General features: G+C 51.1%; 1 protein-coding gene across 1 annotated transcript in view; it reads left to right on the top strand.

The window, feature by feature from the left end:
* The window catches only part of HEPH (hephaestin), a 68,963-nt gene that overhangs the window by 10,285 nt on the left and 42,103 nt on the right, over window positions 1–16,575 (top strand). The window contains 8 exon segments of the mRNA XM_020967266.2: window positions 1,560–1,653; window positions 1,655–1,805; window positions 3,557–3,769; window positions 4,710–4,892; window positions 8,796–9,050; window positions 10,688–10,856; window positions 13,674–13,813; window positions 14,196–14,327. Coding sequence (XP_020822925.1) covers window positions 1,560–1,653; window positions 1,655–1,805; window positions 3,557–3,769; window positions 4,710–4,892; window positions 8,796–9,050; window positions 10,688–10,856; window positions 13,674–13,813; window positions 14,196–14,327 — 1,337 coding nt within the window.

Genomic DNA, 16,575 nt, shown 5'->3' with positions numbered 1-16,575 from the left:
AAACCCCAAATGCGGTCACGGAGAGTCAGACGTGACTGAAATGACTGAACATCAACAGGGTTTACAAAGCACTTCCCCCAAGCCAACCCTGTGGGCTAAGCATTATGAATATTATGATCTTTTTTTTTTTTTTGGCAGTTGGGGTTAAGTGACTTGCCCAGGGTTAAGTGACTTGCCCAGGGTCACACAGCTAGTAAGTGTCAAGTGTTTGGTCTGAGGCTGGATTTGAACTCAGGTCCTCCTGACTTCAGGGCAAGTGCTCTATCCACTGCGCCACCTAGCTGCCCCTCATGATCTCCATTTTACAGATGGGAAAACTGAAGTGTAGAGAGGTGAAGGGACTGGACCAAGGTCACGTCAGTAAGTGGAGGAGTCTTTTGACACCAAGCCCAGAGCCTTTTGTCCCCCTCCATGGCTTTCTGGTGTAGGTAATCATAGATGCTCACTTTTCTTCAGCACTTTACAATCTACAGCATGTTTTCTGTACAGATATGTGGTGCAGATGGTATTATGCCCATTTTACAGATGTGGAGCCTGAAGCTCAGAGAAGCGTCTTGTCCAAGTTCACAGTCCGACTTCAGATTCCCAGTGCTCTAACCCCTAACCCAGCTTATCTTTTCCCCATAAAGACTCACTTTGAAACTCCAAAGCCTCTAAGTTTGGGGCCAACTTTCCAAAGCTGATCTCAGTGATGCAACTTCCCATAAACCAGTTACAGCCCAGCTTTTCCAGCAAAGACCGTCTTCCCCTTCAGCCCAGTTTTGGAAGCCCAAACTCCCTGGATTGGAACAGGTCTTGAAAGGTCACCTCAGCCTCTTCCCTGCCTCAGACCACACTAATGGCCAGCTTGGTATGGCAGTTGAGTGCTGCCAATGAAGACAGAAGACCTGAGTTCAAATCCCTGCTTTCTCATGTATTAAGTATGTGACCTTGGGCAAGTCACGTCCCTTCCCCTGGGCCTTCAGTTTCCTCCTTTGTAAAACAAAGAAGTTGGATTACCTGGTCTCTGAGGTCCCTTCCAGTTCTAGATCTAAGATCTTGTGTGTGACCTTGGACAAGTCACTTCCCCTCCTTGGCCCTTTGTGAAAAGAGAGGGTTGGACTAAGTGACCTCCAAGTCCCCTTCTGGCTCCAGATCTAGGGTCCTGTGTGCCACTTTGGAAGGGGTTAGACTAGCTGTTCCTTTTGGCTCTATGCTCCTCAGACTCAGTCTACTCACTCTTGAATGGGGATAATGATGAACGTGCTGTCTACCTCTCTGGTTACTGTGAGAACAGTTATTTGCCAACCTTAGGTACTAGAGCATGGATTCTTGACCTGGCATCCATGGATAGATTTCAGGGACTTGGAGAACACGGATGGAAAATAGGGCCAGCTTTGTTTTCCCTAATCTTATGTTTCCTTTATGAACTGATATATTTTCTTTTTTGTATTTAAAAAATGCTCCTGAGAAGGCATCCATAGACGGCCCTGGCTTCACTGGCCGAGGAGTCCAGGAAGCCCTCTGCACTCAGAAAGGGGGAGCTGTTATTACTCTTCTGCTTCTCTCTCTCCCCCTAGGGTGGCTGCTGGTTTCCTGGAACCCGGCAAGGACCGAATAGGGAGTATCTACCATAAGACTGTCTATAAGGAATACTACGACGGCTCCTATACGACAGGAGGTGCCCCAGCCGGCCTGGTTGGGCTTCCTGGGCCCCGTTCTATGGGGCGAAGTGGGGGACATCATCCTAGTTCATCTAAAGAACTTTGCCACACGCTCCTACACGATTCACCCCCATGGCGTCTTCTACGAGAAAGACTCTGAAGGTCAGCCGGCATGCCCTCTCCTCCCTAGGCTGGGCCCCTTTTCCTGATCTGAAGGAGTTTGGAGAGGGCTCTTCCAGGCCAGTAGTCTGGAGACCTGAACTCAAGGCCTGGCTCTGCTGCCCAAATGGGCACTTCCTTGACGTCTCTGGGCTTCAGTGACTCCCTCTGTAAAATAGGGCTAATGATCATGTTTGGCTTATGTTGAGGATCAAACGTGTGGTTTGTGAGAGAGTGCTCCGAAAATCTGGAAGTGCTGTTCACAGAATTTGAAAGCCAAAGGGGAATTTAGAGGGCCAACATGTTTATTTTACAGAAAAAGAAACTGAGGCCCAGTGTGGACTGTGGTAACAGAGCTGAGTCTTGAGCCCAGATCTGCTGGCACCCTATTCAGGGCTCTTAATGTTATACCTTGATATGACCCCAGGGAGCAGGCCTGAGAAAGGGAAGGGACTCAGACCCAGGCCAGTGCTGATGCCATCTGAGAGGGATGGCAATGAGTCTGGCACCAGTGTTTCAAACTGTCGTCTCTCAGTGATCCTGGGATTTAGTGCTGGAGGGAACTTTCTGTATGCCTCATCTGGGCCAGCTCCATCATTTTATCAGTGAGAACCCAGAGAGGGAGAGTGACAGAGAGGGAAGGGGATGGGGGGGAGAGAGAAGGGGGACAGAGAGGGAGGAGGCAGAGAGAGAAGGGGGACAGAGAGGAAGATGGACAGAGAGAGGGAGGGAGACAGAGAGAGGGAGGGGGCAGAGAGAGGGAGGAGGCAGAGAGAGGGGGGACAGGGAGGGAGGGGCAGAGAGAGAAGGGGGACAGAGAGGGAGAGGGCAGAGAGAGGGGGACAGGGAGGGAGGGGGCAGAGAGAGAAGGGGGACAGAGAGGAAGACGGACAGAGAGAGGGAGGGGGACAGAGAGGAAGAGGGACAGAGGGAGGGAGGGGGACAGAGAGGGAGGAGGACAGAGGGAGGGAGGGAGAAAAGAAGGGAGAGAGAAGAAATGAGATAGGAAGGGAGGGAAGGAGAAAGTAACTTTATGAAACCTGAAAAATACCTCAGTTCACAAAGAAGCCTGTGCTAGGCACTATGCTGAGTACTGAGATACAAATACAACCCCCAAGATGGTCCCTGGCCTCAGAGAGCTTAGATTCTTCTTTTTTATTTTTTTGTAGCTTAGATTCTAATAGGGGAACTCAACCCCTCAAGGGATGCTGGGAAGTGGGAGTGCAGAAGGGTACCCAGTAGAAGACAGACTGCTGTTTAGTGGAAGGGAGGTCTAGGCCCTGGCAGGGTAAGGCAGAGGCCCCCTAGCAGATGTGAGGAGCCAAGGGTGGAGTCCAAGTTTCCCTCAGGCTAGAGATGGGCAGAGAGGTGACTTGTCCACAGTCACCCAGGTAGCCTGTAGTAAAGGTGAGCAGCAGGGCCTTAATTCCGATTTGAGTTCATTGACTCCCCATCCAGCATTCTCTCCACTACTAATGTAAAAACTGGCCTGTTCTCTTAACATCTTGGGCCTTAGGAGCTCTTGGTATTTGACCGTTGGGTAAAACCCTTCTCACCTGGGGAACTGAGGCATGGGGCAGGGTAGAACCTCCCTCAAGTTGATGCCTCCTGGATCCCAGAATCCCCTCTTCCCCAAATCCAGCACCAGAACTCAGCTGACTTGGGTGTTTTGCTTTCCAGACTAATCTTGCCCCCAACACCTCACGCTGAGCAATAAGGGTGAGGAGGATACCTATATTTGTTCTGTTTGCCAGGTTCCCTGTACCCAGATGGTACCTCTGGGAGGCTGAAAGCAGATGATGCTGTTCCCCCTGGGGGGAGTCACATGTACAACTGGACCATCCCTGAGGGCCACGCGCCTGCCCATGCTGACCCCCCTTGCCTCACCTGGATCTACCACTCCCACGTGGATGCTCCCCGAGACATTGCCTCTGGCCTCATTGGGCCCCTCATCACCTGCAAAAGAGGTAGAGTCTCCCAGTCAGAGGAGGGGGATGGGGCCTGGGGGACCCGTCTGCTATTATTGCCAACCAGAGCACTTTGAGGTAATAGGAAGGGGATGTTGACAGCTGCCACCAGTAGGCCATCAGCTTCTCCCCCACTCTGAGGCTGCTTTTAAGCAATAGATAAAACACAGAGAGCCCAGGCATCTGGGAGCCTGTACTATGGCTGGAGAGAGGACAGCAGGAGAACCAGGTGAGGCCTCTTCATGGCAGGGCAAGGTAGCTCCAAGGTAGCTTTCCCGGTGCACCTTTGTGTTTCCCCGTGGGAAGTCTGATGTACCAGGCTGTTTTACAGAGCTGCCTGATGTCTTGGGCCCAGACAACAGTAAGGAGCTGGGGGATGAAGACTGTCAATGTCACAAAGTTATTGACTGAGTCAGAGGGACTGCCCTCCTGCATCCCTTTTGACTCTTCCACTACCATCTTATTCCTCCTCACCTCCCTGGTAAAGCTCATAGTGGTATGTAGGTGGGTGTGGTCAGGGTGGGGGCTGCTCAGGGTTTGGCCTCGGTAGGGATTTTTAGGGTTGTGGCTGGTTTGGAGGAGGGATGTTAGGGGTGTGGTGAGATTGGGGGCTTGGCCAGGGTAGGATATGGCCTGGCTACATATATGATCAGAGTTAGGAGTGTGATTAGGGGTGGGACTGTGGTCAGGGTGGGGCTTGTCTGGGGTCAGGGTGTGGCCAGGGCTGGGTCTTGGGCAGGATGGGTACAGGGTAAGCTATTTCAGTTTTAATTGAAGCCCCACATCAGAAGGTTAGACAACCTTCCTGCCACTGGCCAAACCTCCCAGGCCTCCCCTCTTCTCATTCTTTCCTCATGGGATGTTTCCTCAGTTTCCTCTACTGTCCCCTTTGTCATCCATCCTTGGGGCTCCTCATGGCCCTTTCCCTTCCTGCCTCCAGGAACCCTGGCTGGAAGCTCCCCTCCCAGGCGACAGGATGTGGCCCAAGACTTCTTCCTCCTCTTCAGTGTGGTGGATGAGAATTTGAGCTGGCTCTTGGATAAGAACATTGCCTCCTTCTGTTCAGACCCTGCCTCAGTGGACAAAGAGGATGAAGCTTTCCAGGAGAGTAACAAGATGCACGGTGAGGCCGCTCGGCTCCAGACTTTGTGCTCCCGCTACCCCCTCTTCTTGACCTGATCAGGGATGCAGAGTCTCTGGGCCCCATCAGCCTGATGAGATGGGGGCACCTCTGGCCATTGGTGCCCAGGGCTGAGCAAAGGCAAAACTGTAGGCGGGCAAAGAGTCTGTGTTCTCCATGCCCAGTAGGAAAGCCTTTTGGATCGGCCACTCCCATCAGCAGATCATCAGGGACTGCCTCCAGAAGTCCTGCCTATTTGGGCAAGGAATTGACCTTTCCCAAATTTCATAAAATGTCAGAGCTGGATGGAATCAATCAACAAATCTTTATTAAGTGCCTACTTTGTAGCAAGCAGGTGCTGGTCCCTTGGGGTAGAAAGACAAAACAAGCATTTATTGAGCACCTACTCTGTGCCAGGCACTGTGCTAAGGCTGGGGATATAAAAAGAGGCAAAAGACAGTCCCTGCCCTGGAGGAGCTTACAATCTAATGGGGATGGCAACGTGCCAAACAAATACATGCAAAGCAAGCTCTATACAGGATCAACAGGAAATAACGAACAGAGGGAAGGCACCGTGATTTAGAGGAGTTGGGGAAGGCTGCCTACAGAAGAGAAGACGAATTTAGTTGGGCCTTAAAGGAAGCCAGGGAGCTCAGTAGTTGGAGCAGAGGAGGGGGAGCATTCCAGATCTGGGAGACAGCCAGAGAGAATGCTGGGATGGGGGGGGGGGCTTGTTGGTGGAGCAGCCAGGGAGCCAGAGTCATTGGGCTGAAGAGTACGTATCAGGGAGTAGGGTAAAAAGCCTCGCCCTCTGTTTCCCCTTATGCTCACCCTACCCCCATCTTCCCCAGGGTCTATTGTCACTGGCGCTTCCTCGGAAGGTGACACACACACACACACATACACACACACACACACACACACACACACACACACACACACATACACACACACTATATGCACATGTGATCAGGGAGGGGAGGTGCAGGGATATGAGACTTGGTCCCTTGCCTTGAGGATGTTATAGTCTAGGAGAGACAAAATTCCAATAGCCATTATCTTTTGTTACCTATTTAAAATGAATGTAGAGAGTTAGGGGAGGTACAGAGTCCGGTTAATTCATTTTACGGAGAAGGAAACTGAGGCCCGGGGAGGGAAAGAGGCTTGTCCAAGGTCACCTAGGTAGCAGGCCTCAGGGGCGAGATTTAATCCCAAGTCCTTTGAGCCCCAGGCCAGGGCTCTTTCCACTGAACTGGACTATCTCTAAATCTAGGTCTGGCCCTGGGGTCAGTCCCATGATCCCTCCAGGCCCAGGACTGGGTTTCTGACACCAAACCTTAGGGGCATGCCCCCAGTATGCCATGCTTCCTTCTCAGTCCAAGGGAGGGTGAGGTTGTATCCAGGCAGGCTTCAGGCAGGAGGTATGGGCCAGGGTGGGGCCCCATGAGGGTTTGGGATGGTCAGAGAGAGGGACTGTGGACTTGGCATGGGCAAGGTGAAAGTTAGATTGAACTTGGAGGAATTTCTCCACACCCTTATTGCCCTTTTCTCTTGTTTTAGCCTAGACTTTTTCGGATTGTGTGGTTGGAAGTTCTGTAGGTTTTCCTTACTACCTGTGTGACCTCTTCACCTCTCTGGGCCCCAATTTCCTCCTCTGTAGAATGGAGGCTCCTAGGGTCCTAGCTGTAGAGCTGGAAGGGCCCTTAAAGGCCACCGCATCCAACTCCCTCCTTTTCCTTCTCTTCCCTCTCTCTCTGTCCGCTGGCTCTTTCCCTCTCATCTGCACACATGCCCACGTCTCCCTCATCCTCCCAAACTCCTCGCTTGATCCTTCCATTCTCACTAATGCCCATCCCATAGCTCTCCTCCTTTCTGTGGCTAAACTTGAGAAGGTCCCCTGTAAAAGGCGCCTCCATTTTCTTTCCTCTCCCTCTCTCCTTGAAGCTTTCCATCCTGCCTTAGATGTCATTGGCACAGCCAGACGGCTCTCTCCAAAGTTACCATCGATCTCTTAGTTGTCAAACCGAGGCCTTTTCTCAGTCCTCATCCTCCTTGACCTCTCTGCAGCCTTGGGCATTATCAATCACCCTCTTCTCTTTGATGATTTCTCATGTCTAGGCTTTGTTGTCACTCCTCTCCCTTGGTTCTCCTCCTACCTTTCAGACAGCTCGTCTGTCTCCTTTGCTGGGTCCTCCTCCAGATCATAGCTGTCCCCCAAGGTTCTGTTCCGGGTCCCCTTCTCTTCTCCCTCTTTACTATTTCATGGTGATATCATCAGCTCCCATGGATTTCATTACTATCTCTGTGCTGAGCTTTCTCAAATCTGCCTATTCTGCCCCATTCTCACGTCTCCAGTTGTCTTTCAGACATCTTGAATTGAAATCCAGTAGACATCTTAAATTCAATATGTCCCAAACCGAACTCATTGTCTTTCCCCCAAACCCTCCTATCATCCCTATTACTGTCAAGGGCATCCCCATCCTTCCAGTCCCTCAGGCTCATAACCTAAGAGTCATCCTGGATTTCTCACTCTCTCACCCCCCATGTCAAAGCTGTTGCTAAAGCCTGGTGATTTGACCTCTGCAAGATCTCTTGAGTACGCCCCTTTCTCTCCTCAGACACTGTCCCCACCCTGGTGCAGGCCCTCATCACTATTGCAATGACCCTGGACTCTTGGCTATTCCACAAACGAGACCCACCATCTCTCAGCTCCAGGCATTCTGTCTGGCTGTCCCCCACACCCAGAATCTTCTCCCAGCTCTGTTCTGATTACTGAGCTCCTCCTCGGAGTCCCAACTAAAATCCCACTTCCTACAGGAAGGCTTCCCCATTCCCTCTTCATAGTTGCCTTTCCTCTGGTAATTATTTCCCATTGATTTGGTATAGGGCTTGTTTGTATATATTTATCTGTATGTTGGGTCTCCAATTTGATTGTAGGCTCCTTGAGGGCAGGGCCTAGCTTTGCCTCCTTTTGCATCCTCAGAACTTAAATGCCTCAAATTGCCTAGCAAAGCAGTGGAGGCCCAGGGACTAGAACCCAGGGCTTCTGACTTTCTACTTTTCTCTGTGCTAGGTTGAGGTCCTTTTCAGTCCTACATGTAGGATCCTACGTGTGACCTTGGGCAAGTCATTAATCCTCCTTGGACCTCAGTTTGCTCCTCTGTAAAATGAGAGGGGTTGGACTAAATGGCCTCTGTGATTTCTTCTAGGTCTATAGCCATGAGCCTATGGGCTCTCTTCCCATATTTTGGAGATGAGATGATGAAAGTCGTGGCCCTACTCCCTGCCTCATGTCATTCAGGATAGTTTAGACTTTGATCACTTCTTTGCAAACCTTAAAGCCCTATACAAATGTTAGATACTTTTTTTTTTTTGCTAGGCAGTTGGGGTTAAGTGACTTGCCCAGGGTCACACAGCTAGTAAGTGTCATGTGTCCGAGACTGGATTTGAACTCAGGTCTTCCTGACTCCAGGGCCAGTGCTGTATTCACTGTACCACCTAGCTGCCCCCCAAATGTTAGATATTTTTGTTGCTTTTGTCTGAGCCTTTGTCTTGCCATCCCGAAGAGGCCTGATCTTTATCCCTACATAGCAAGAACCTTTCCCCCTCCTCTTGTCTCCCCTCCCCCAGCCTAAAACCGTTGGCTGGCTTGATGGAAGTACAGGGTACTGAAGAGAATGAAGACTTTTGCCTAGGGAGAGGTTGTATGGAGTGGTGAGGAGAGCTCCGAATTTGATGCCAGAGGACCTGAGTTCAAATTCAGCTCTGTTACCTGTGTGACCTTGGACAAGTAACTTTCCCTCCCCGGGCCTCAGATTCCTCATCTGGAAGGGGGGGGGGTTGGGTTGGATATTCTCTGTGGTCCCTTCCAGCTCTAATGTTCTGGGATCTTGGTCCTTTTCGTAGCAATCAATGGCTTTGTCTTTGGGACCCTGCCTGAGCTGAGCATGTGCGCTGGGAAGCATGTGGCCTGGCACTTGTTTGGCATGGGCAGCGAGGTGGATGTGCACACAGCGTTCTTCCCTGGGCAGACGCTGACAGTCCGGGGCCACCGCACAGATGTGGCCTCCCTCTTCCCAGCCACCTTTGTGACTGCTGAGATGGTGCCCCAGGTCCCTGGCAGTTGGCTACTGAGCTGTCAAGTGAACAGCCACCTGAGAGGTATGATGCTTGGGTGTTCCTGGCCTCCTGGGAGGGGAGGAAAGCAGTAGGGACTCTAGGAAAGGGAGGGTCTTTGGGCCAGGGCTGTCCAGAGAGAGCTCCCAGAAACCTGGAGAGTCTGAAGATGCTGTAATACGTCTTGGAGAAGGAGCGTAGGGCTATATGGTAGCTGTTGGGGTACTGTGTGCAAGTACAGTGGCATTCTGGGAGAAAGACATGGCAACAGAGCATAAGAATACCTATATGTTAGCACAGTCTGGAAGGCAAGGCACTTGAGCTGTGGCAGCCAGAGGGCAGCAGCTGCTGCTAATAATTTTCTTTCTGTGAGCAGAGAAAGTTCAGGCTTCTGGGGTAGTAGTTAGTCTGGTGGTAGTCAGTCAACAAGCATTTATTAAGTACCTACTATGTGCCGGGCCTGTACCAAGTGCTGGTGATACAAGGAAAAGTAATACTACATCCCTTGCCCTTGAGAAGCTCACAGTCTGATTGGGGAGAAAACCTGTACATAATTAGATAGATACAAGATACATACAGAGTAGATGGGAGGTAATCTCAGAGGGGAAGATTCTAGCAACTGAGGGGCTTCCTGCAGAATGTAGGATTGGAGATGAGTCCTGAGGGAAGCCAGGAGTGGGAGCAGCCAGAGCGAATGCCTAGAGTTGGGAGATGGAGGAACACGTGGGGAATGTGAGGAACAGCCGGGAGGCCAGCGTCACCAGATCATGGAGAGGGGAGGAAAGTGTGAGAAGCAAGGAAAGTGTGAGAAGCCTGGAAAGGGAAGAAGGTCGAGTTGTGAAGCAGAGGCTTTTCTATCTGATCCTGAAGGTAATAGGGAGCCATGGGAGTTTATTGAGGAAGGAGGTAGACTTGGGCTTTGGAAGCTCACAATGGAAATTGTGAGTCTGGGGGACCGGGAATATGGCCACAGCCTTGACATCAGTGAGAAAATTGGGAAGAAGGGAAGGTGTGGGGGAAAGATGATGAGTTCTGTTTTGGACATGTTAATGAGGAGATACTTAGGGGCCATCCGATTTGAGAGGCCCCCAAAGTGGTTGATGATGTGAGAGACCGGGGCTAGGAGCTGATGAGATCACCAAGTGAGATAGTGCAGAGAGAGAAGAGGAGGTGGCCCAGGGCAGAGCCTTGGAGGATCCACATGGTCGAAGGGCATGACCTGGGGCTGGCAAAGGAGGCTGGGAAGGAGGAGAGCCAGGAGCGCCAGAAGAGGATCTCTGGGAGGAGAGGGTAATTCACAGTGCCCAAGGCTGCTGGTTGGCCAGGAAGGCCGAGGATGGAGAACAGGCTGTCAGATTTGGGAATCAGGACATTGTCGGTAACTCGGGAGGGAGCAGTTTTAGTTGAATGATGAGGGCAGAAGCCAGAATGTAGAGAGTTCAGAAGAAGAGTATGGGGAAGGGAAGTGAGCTTAAATGAGAGGGTGTTATTGGCTTCATCTCTTCTGTAAACACTCTTCCTCAATGCTAGGTCAGAAGCCTCTTCCCAGTATTCAAAGGTATGGTGGGCCCTTCCTTGGCTATGCCAAAGTGTGGCTGGTGCCAGGCCTGCTGGTGATGAGGGGCTGAGGCGTGTGTGGGCTCAGGATATGTATCTATCCTACTGTGGTGTCTCTTCTCCAGATGGCATGGAAGCACTCTATGAGGTCAAGTCATGCTCCGTGGCCTCCTCAAAGCCCCTCCTTACTGGCCAAGTCCGACGGTACTTCATTGGGGCCTCTGAGGAGCGTTGGGACTATGGGCCTACGGGGAGAGATGGAAGGACTGGGAAGAGCCTTCAGGAGCCAGGCAGGTAAGAGGTGCCCTCCAGGCCAGACACCGGGGCCCTCTCTCTCTTTCTCTCGGGCCCTCTCTTCCCTTGATTTTACCTTTTTCCTTTCTCCTTTCCTCTGCCTTCCCCCACCCCCACTTCCCCCAGCAAACTCTTGGATTGTAAATGTTCAAACACATACTGGCTGAGCTGGTACATGCTGGAGGTCTCATGAACATGGAACTCTATGCATGAAGAGCCCAGCCTGAGAGCCTGGCCCTAGCTGGGAAGTTTCTGAACAGTGATTGAAACAAACAGAAACAGCTCTGGCTTTGGAGTCAAGAGGAACCAGGTTCAAATCCTGATGCTTGTCTGACTTTGGACAAGTCATTTCTCCTCTCTGGCCCTCAGTTTGCTCATCTGAAAAATGAGGTGATTGCATGAGATGGCTTCTGGGGTTCCTCCAGAGTGCGTGACCTTGGGCAGGTTTCTTAATCTTCTGGCTTCTGAAGGCCTTTTCCAAGCCTGGGCAAGCCCCTTCTCCTCCCCGGGCCTCGGTTTCCCCCTCTGTAAAACTGGGGGGGGAGGGGGATTGCACTAGCTGGTCTCTGATGCTCCTTCCTGCTCTAGACGTAGGATTCTGTGGGACTTGGGATGGCCTAGTAGGCCATAGGAGGGTAGGCAGGTGGCCCTTGAGGGGGGCTGCTGCTTTGGCCTTCCCCAGGGCCTGAGCACCACAGCGAATGCAGTAGCTTCTTGCTTTTTTTCTTCTCACAGACTTATTGTGTCAGAGCCAGGAAAGGATCTGGAGTGTTCAGAGCTGGAAGGGCCCTTAGTGCTAATATAGGCTAACCCCCCTCATCTTACATATGAGGAAACTGAGGCCCAGAGAGGTCACATCCCCAGTCCTCCAACCTAGGGTCTCTGACTCCAAATCCAAGGCTTTTTACCACTAGAGTAACCCTGGGAGCCTCAGCCTGGAGAAGGCCTGGGAGCCAGATAACTCCTCTGATGGCTCAGATAAGATTGGGAAGGGGAGGAAGGGAAAGAGATGGCTGGCCGGCTGGTGCTGTGGCTGGGCCTCACTGTCCTCATCCTTTCCTCTGAGTGTCCTGGCTCCCTAGCCTGGCCAAGCTTGGGCAGGATGGAGTGGGAGGAAGGTAGAGTACCTAACCCTTGGATGGAAGAGCCTTCTGGCTTCATCCAAGATTGTGCAAGGCTGAGGGGAGATAGCAGAGGAAAAGGCCTCAGGCCTTTTCTTCCACCTCATTCCTACTATCAGGAGAGAGGAAAGGGAAACCTTTTGCAATATTTGACAAAGGGCAAGGGACTTATGAGAGGCAGCATTTATAAGCAGATTTCCTGGGAATTGGGAAGAAAGGCCTGGAATCAAGTCCTGCCTCTGTGGTGGACTGGCTGGGGGGCCTTGGCTAATTCACTTGACCTCTTAGTGACCACGCTGTAAGTTATAGAAAGGGGTGGCCATCTGCTTCAGTGGAGGGAGTTTCCACACTGGGAGTTTCCCCATGCCAATAAAATTGCCAGTGCTTGGGCACACACACACACACACACACACACATACACAATCATATGATACTTGGACAATCAGGGCCCCAGTGTAGCTCCCAGAAGAGGCCTCCAACTAGGAAGTTTCCTTCCACGAGGCAGCTTGGTGTACTGACCTGGGAGTCAGAAGCTTTGCTAGCATAGTGCAGCAGGGGCCACAGTCAGCAGCCCTGGGTTGGAATTCTGGCTGTCACAGTTACTCATTGTGTGACCCTGGGCAAATCCCTTCATCTCTGGAAATGAAGACAGTAGTCCTTGAGAGCTGCTTTGAGCCTGCTTTGGAGGCTCTGAAATGCTTTGTTCCATGTCAGAGGGCTCATCAATTCTAATTAGCTCCTTTTACCGCTGTGGACACTGAGGGATTGGCCCAAGGTCCCCTGGTCAGTAGCCTTGTAGCCAACTCCCCTTATTAAATCAGACACTCTTTTCATTCCACAGAGGTCATGGGGGTGCAGGGCTTGTGTTTGGGGAAGGGGTAAGCAGTGTTGACCTGGCTAGGGGAGTGGGATGGGACCTGTCACTGCTCTCCCAGTATCCCATGGAGGTGGGAGAAGGTATGTTTCCTTATTTGTTTTGGGGGGTTTTTTTGGTTGTTGAATGTTTGATGAAGGCATTTATATGTTTTTTTCCATCACTGTTGCTTTCCCATAATGACCTCCCAATCCCCAAATCAACAAAGTCTCTTTTATAACAAATAAGTGTAGTCAAAATAAGTCTCCATATGCACATTGTGGGACCTCCTCATTCCATACCTACAGTCCATATCCCCTCTGCTTCATCAAGGTCTCTTTGGAAGTCATGATTGGCCACTGAACTGATCATAGGATCATTGGCTTATAGCTCTGTCACTGCAAAGGAGCCTCCCAGGCCATTAAGTCCTTTTTATGGAGGAGGAAACTAAGGCCCATAGAGAAGTGACTGCCCCAAGGTCACACAGATAGTAAGTGGTTGAGGCCAGATCTGAAAGGAGGTCTTCCTGACTCGTGGTTCTGCTTACTTCTGGGCAATAAAAACACATTCCATTCCCATACTGGTTTGTTCAAGCATTCTCCAGTTCATGACAACTCACTTTGCTTCCACTTCTTTGATAAATGTTTTCTATACATAGGGCTTTCTCCTCGGTCCTTGGGGTCCGTGCACAGTCCAGGGACTTTTGGGACTGTGGCCCAAACCCAAATTCCACAGCATCCCATGTCTGTTGCCCCATTCAGTCATCTACACCAAGGCCTGGGGCTCTCGAGGGGTAGGAGATGGGGAGTGAAGTCATGTGACAATTGAGTCTTCCTGTCCTAGCAACTCGGAAAAGTTCTTCCAGAAGAGTTCCAGCAGGATTGGGGGCAGTTACTGGAAAGTCCGCTATATCCAGTACACAGATGAGACATTCCAGACAAAGCTGCCACAGTCTGAGGAAACCTTGCACCTGGGCATCTTGGGTGAGCCTCATCAGGGTGGAGTTGGGGCCTCGAGAGCATGGGGCTGGGGCAGGCCAGAGAACTGGGATCAATTGGGCCACTGTGCCAGGGAAGACCTGGTTTGAGCTCTTCACACATCCACAGTAGGGATGCTGCAGATAGAGCAGAGGGTGGACAATAACAATGGCCTCCTGTGGACCAGGCATTGTCCTTGGTGCTGGAGATACAAAGACAAAGCCTGAGCTTTGCATCAGTCAACAAGCCCTTACTGAGCACCTGATATGCACCAAACAGGGGCCTCCTTGGTTTTCTCCCTCCTCCCTTCCTGTTCCCACCTGCCTCCTCTGCCTTCTTCCCAAAGCCCTTCTTATTTCAGCCCTCCTTTTTTTTTTCTTTTGCCCAGGGCCAGTGATCAGGGCCGAGGTGGGTGACACCATCGAGGTAGTGTTCTACAATCGAGCCTCACAACCATTCAGCATTCAGCCCCACGGAGTCTTCTATGACCAGGACTACGAGGGCACAGTGTACAATGATGGTCAGTCAATCGCTGGCCTGAGGGCTTTTGGGGGCCAGCCTCATGGGCACTGGTCTTCCCTTGGGCAGGCTGCTTCACCCAATGGCAAGAGCCCTCAGTAGGCTGGTTGGTTGTCTCAGGGGCAGATGTTTGCTCCTTGACATATCAAATTGCTCCCATGATCCCCTCACCAGGGTTGACTACACTGGGGTCATACTAAGACTCAAAGAAGATGAAATTTAATAGGGAGAAGTAGAAAGGCCTATGCCTAGGTTAAATAAAAAGAAACCAACTGCTCAAGACCAGAATGTCCTGAATAGATTCCCAAGTCAGCCTGTGTCAAGGGCATGACATGGTCACATCCAGGCTCTCCTTGTGCTTTCTTAGGTACTGGTCAGTTGGAAGGACCAAGAGGGGCCCTCCACAAAAGGAATCCCAACTGTCACATTGCCAAAAGCAGTCTTTGGGGGCAGCTAGATGGTGCAGTGGATAGAGCACCGGCCCTGAAGTCAGGAGGACCTGAGTTCAAATCTGGCCTCAGACCAAACACTTGACACTAACTAGCTGTGTGACCCTGGGCAAGTCACTTAACCCCAATTGCCTAAAAAAAACCAAAACAAAAGAAAAAAAAAACAAAAGCAGTCTTTGGGCTTCTGCTCAAAGACTTCCAAGGATGGGCAGCTCACCACCTCCGAGGCAACCCATATGGGGCCAACTGTGCTTTCTAGGAAGGTTTTCCTGACACATTTGGCTTCTATGTACCTTGTCCTCTGATCATGGAATCCTTGAGACAGGCCTGGGAGGGCCCTTGGAGGCCTCACACTGAGTCCCTCCTCCTCCACATGATAGCCCTTACTGGAAGACAGCTCATATCCTCAAGTCTGAACCTTCTTTTCTCCATACTCAACATGCCCAGCACATTCAATCTATGCACATGAGATTCTCAGAGTCCTTCTTAATCTGTGGGTTCCAGAATTCTCTACAATACTCTTTTTTTTGGCTAGGCAATGGAGTTAAGTGACTTGCCCAGAGTCACGCAGCTAATAAATGTTATGTGTCTGAGGCTGGACTTGAACTCAGGTCCTTCTGACTCCAGGGCCGGTGCTCTATCCACTGTGCCACCGAGCTGCCCTTTCTCTACAATATTCTGAATGAGGCCTGCAGTCCTCTGTCCTTGTCAGACCCCCCCCCCAAGGGAGTCATCTGTTCCTTTCTGGGCAGAGGACAGCCACATTGGGGAAGGGATTTTTTATATTATGGCCATTGGGAATGGTTGGAAGGAGTCGAGGATGCTCATTTTAGAAAAGAGATCTTGGGGGATGTGATGGCTGTCTGCAAGTATTTGAAGGCCTGCTGAGTGGAGGTGGGGTTAGCTTTATTCTCCTTGGCCCCAGAGGGCAGAACCAGGGGCAATGGGGGATGTTTCCAAGGGGAGGGTTAGTTGCAATGTATGGAAAACCTGCTAGGAATTCAAGCTGTCCCAGAGTTGATGGGTTGGGATCCCTCTTCCTGGAGCTCTTCAGAAGGAATTCTTGGTCAGGTGACAGGCTGGACTAGGTGACGTCTGAGGGCCCTTTCAGCTCAGATGTATTGAGAACTTTATTCTTTGGGAAGGGCCTTGGCAGCCATTGTGTCAGCTCACTAGCAGGAGGTGGGGTAGGGCCAGTATTGTCTCTGGAAGATGAGGACGGCTCCATTCCATCTGTTGTTCAGTTGTTTCAGTCTTGTCTGATTCTCCATCCATTTGGGGTTTTCTTGGCAGAGATACTGGAGTGGTCTGCCATTTCCTTCTCCAGCTCACTTTGCAGATGAGGAAACCAAGGCAACCAGGGTCAAGTGACTTGCCCAGAGTCACACAGCTACAGTCTAAGGCTGAATTTGAACTCGGGAAGATAAGTCTTCCTGACTTCAGGCCTGAAATGCTGTCTATCCACTGCAGCTCCACCAAGCTCCCTCCTGCCCCCCCATTCCATCTACAGCAGGACAAATACTGTCACCCCCATTTTACAGATGAGAAAACCAAGGCCCTAATTAGAGAAGGGAAATGATTTTCCTTGAGTAACCCAGCTAGTCAATGGCAAAGTTGGAACACTCTAGATGTCTTGCTTAGGCCTCACACTGCCTCACCTTTGTGGCTTTCCACAAAGCCTATCTATGTGATAAGGCTTCTTGCAGAAGTGGTTGATCTAGGCCCCGGTTGTGCAGAATTATTTGGCCCCATCATGCTGCATTTTGAGAGGCAGCATGGTAGCAATGGGCAGAGTTCTGG

Source organism: Phascolarctos cinereus, unplaced genomic scaffold (assembly GCF_003287225.1).
Source record: "Phascolarctos cinereus isolate Bilbo 61053 unplaced genomic scaffold, phaCin_HiC Scaffold_8;HRSCAF=390, whole genome shotgun sequence".
In the NCBI taxonomy this organism is placed as follows: domain Eukaryota; kingdom Metazoa; phylum Chordata; class Mammalia; order Diprotodontia; family Phascolarctidae; genus Phascolarctos; species Phascolarctos cinereus.
This window is presented reverse-complemented; position numbering and strand designations above follow the sequence as displayed.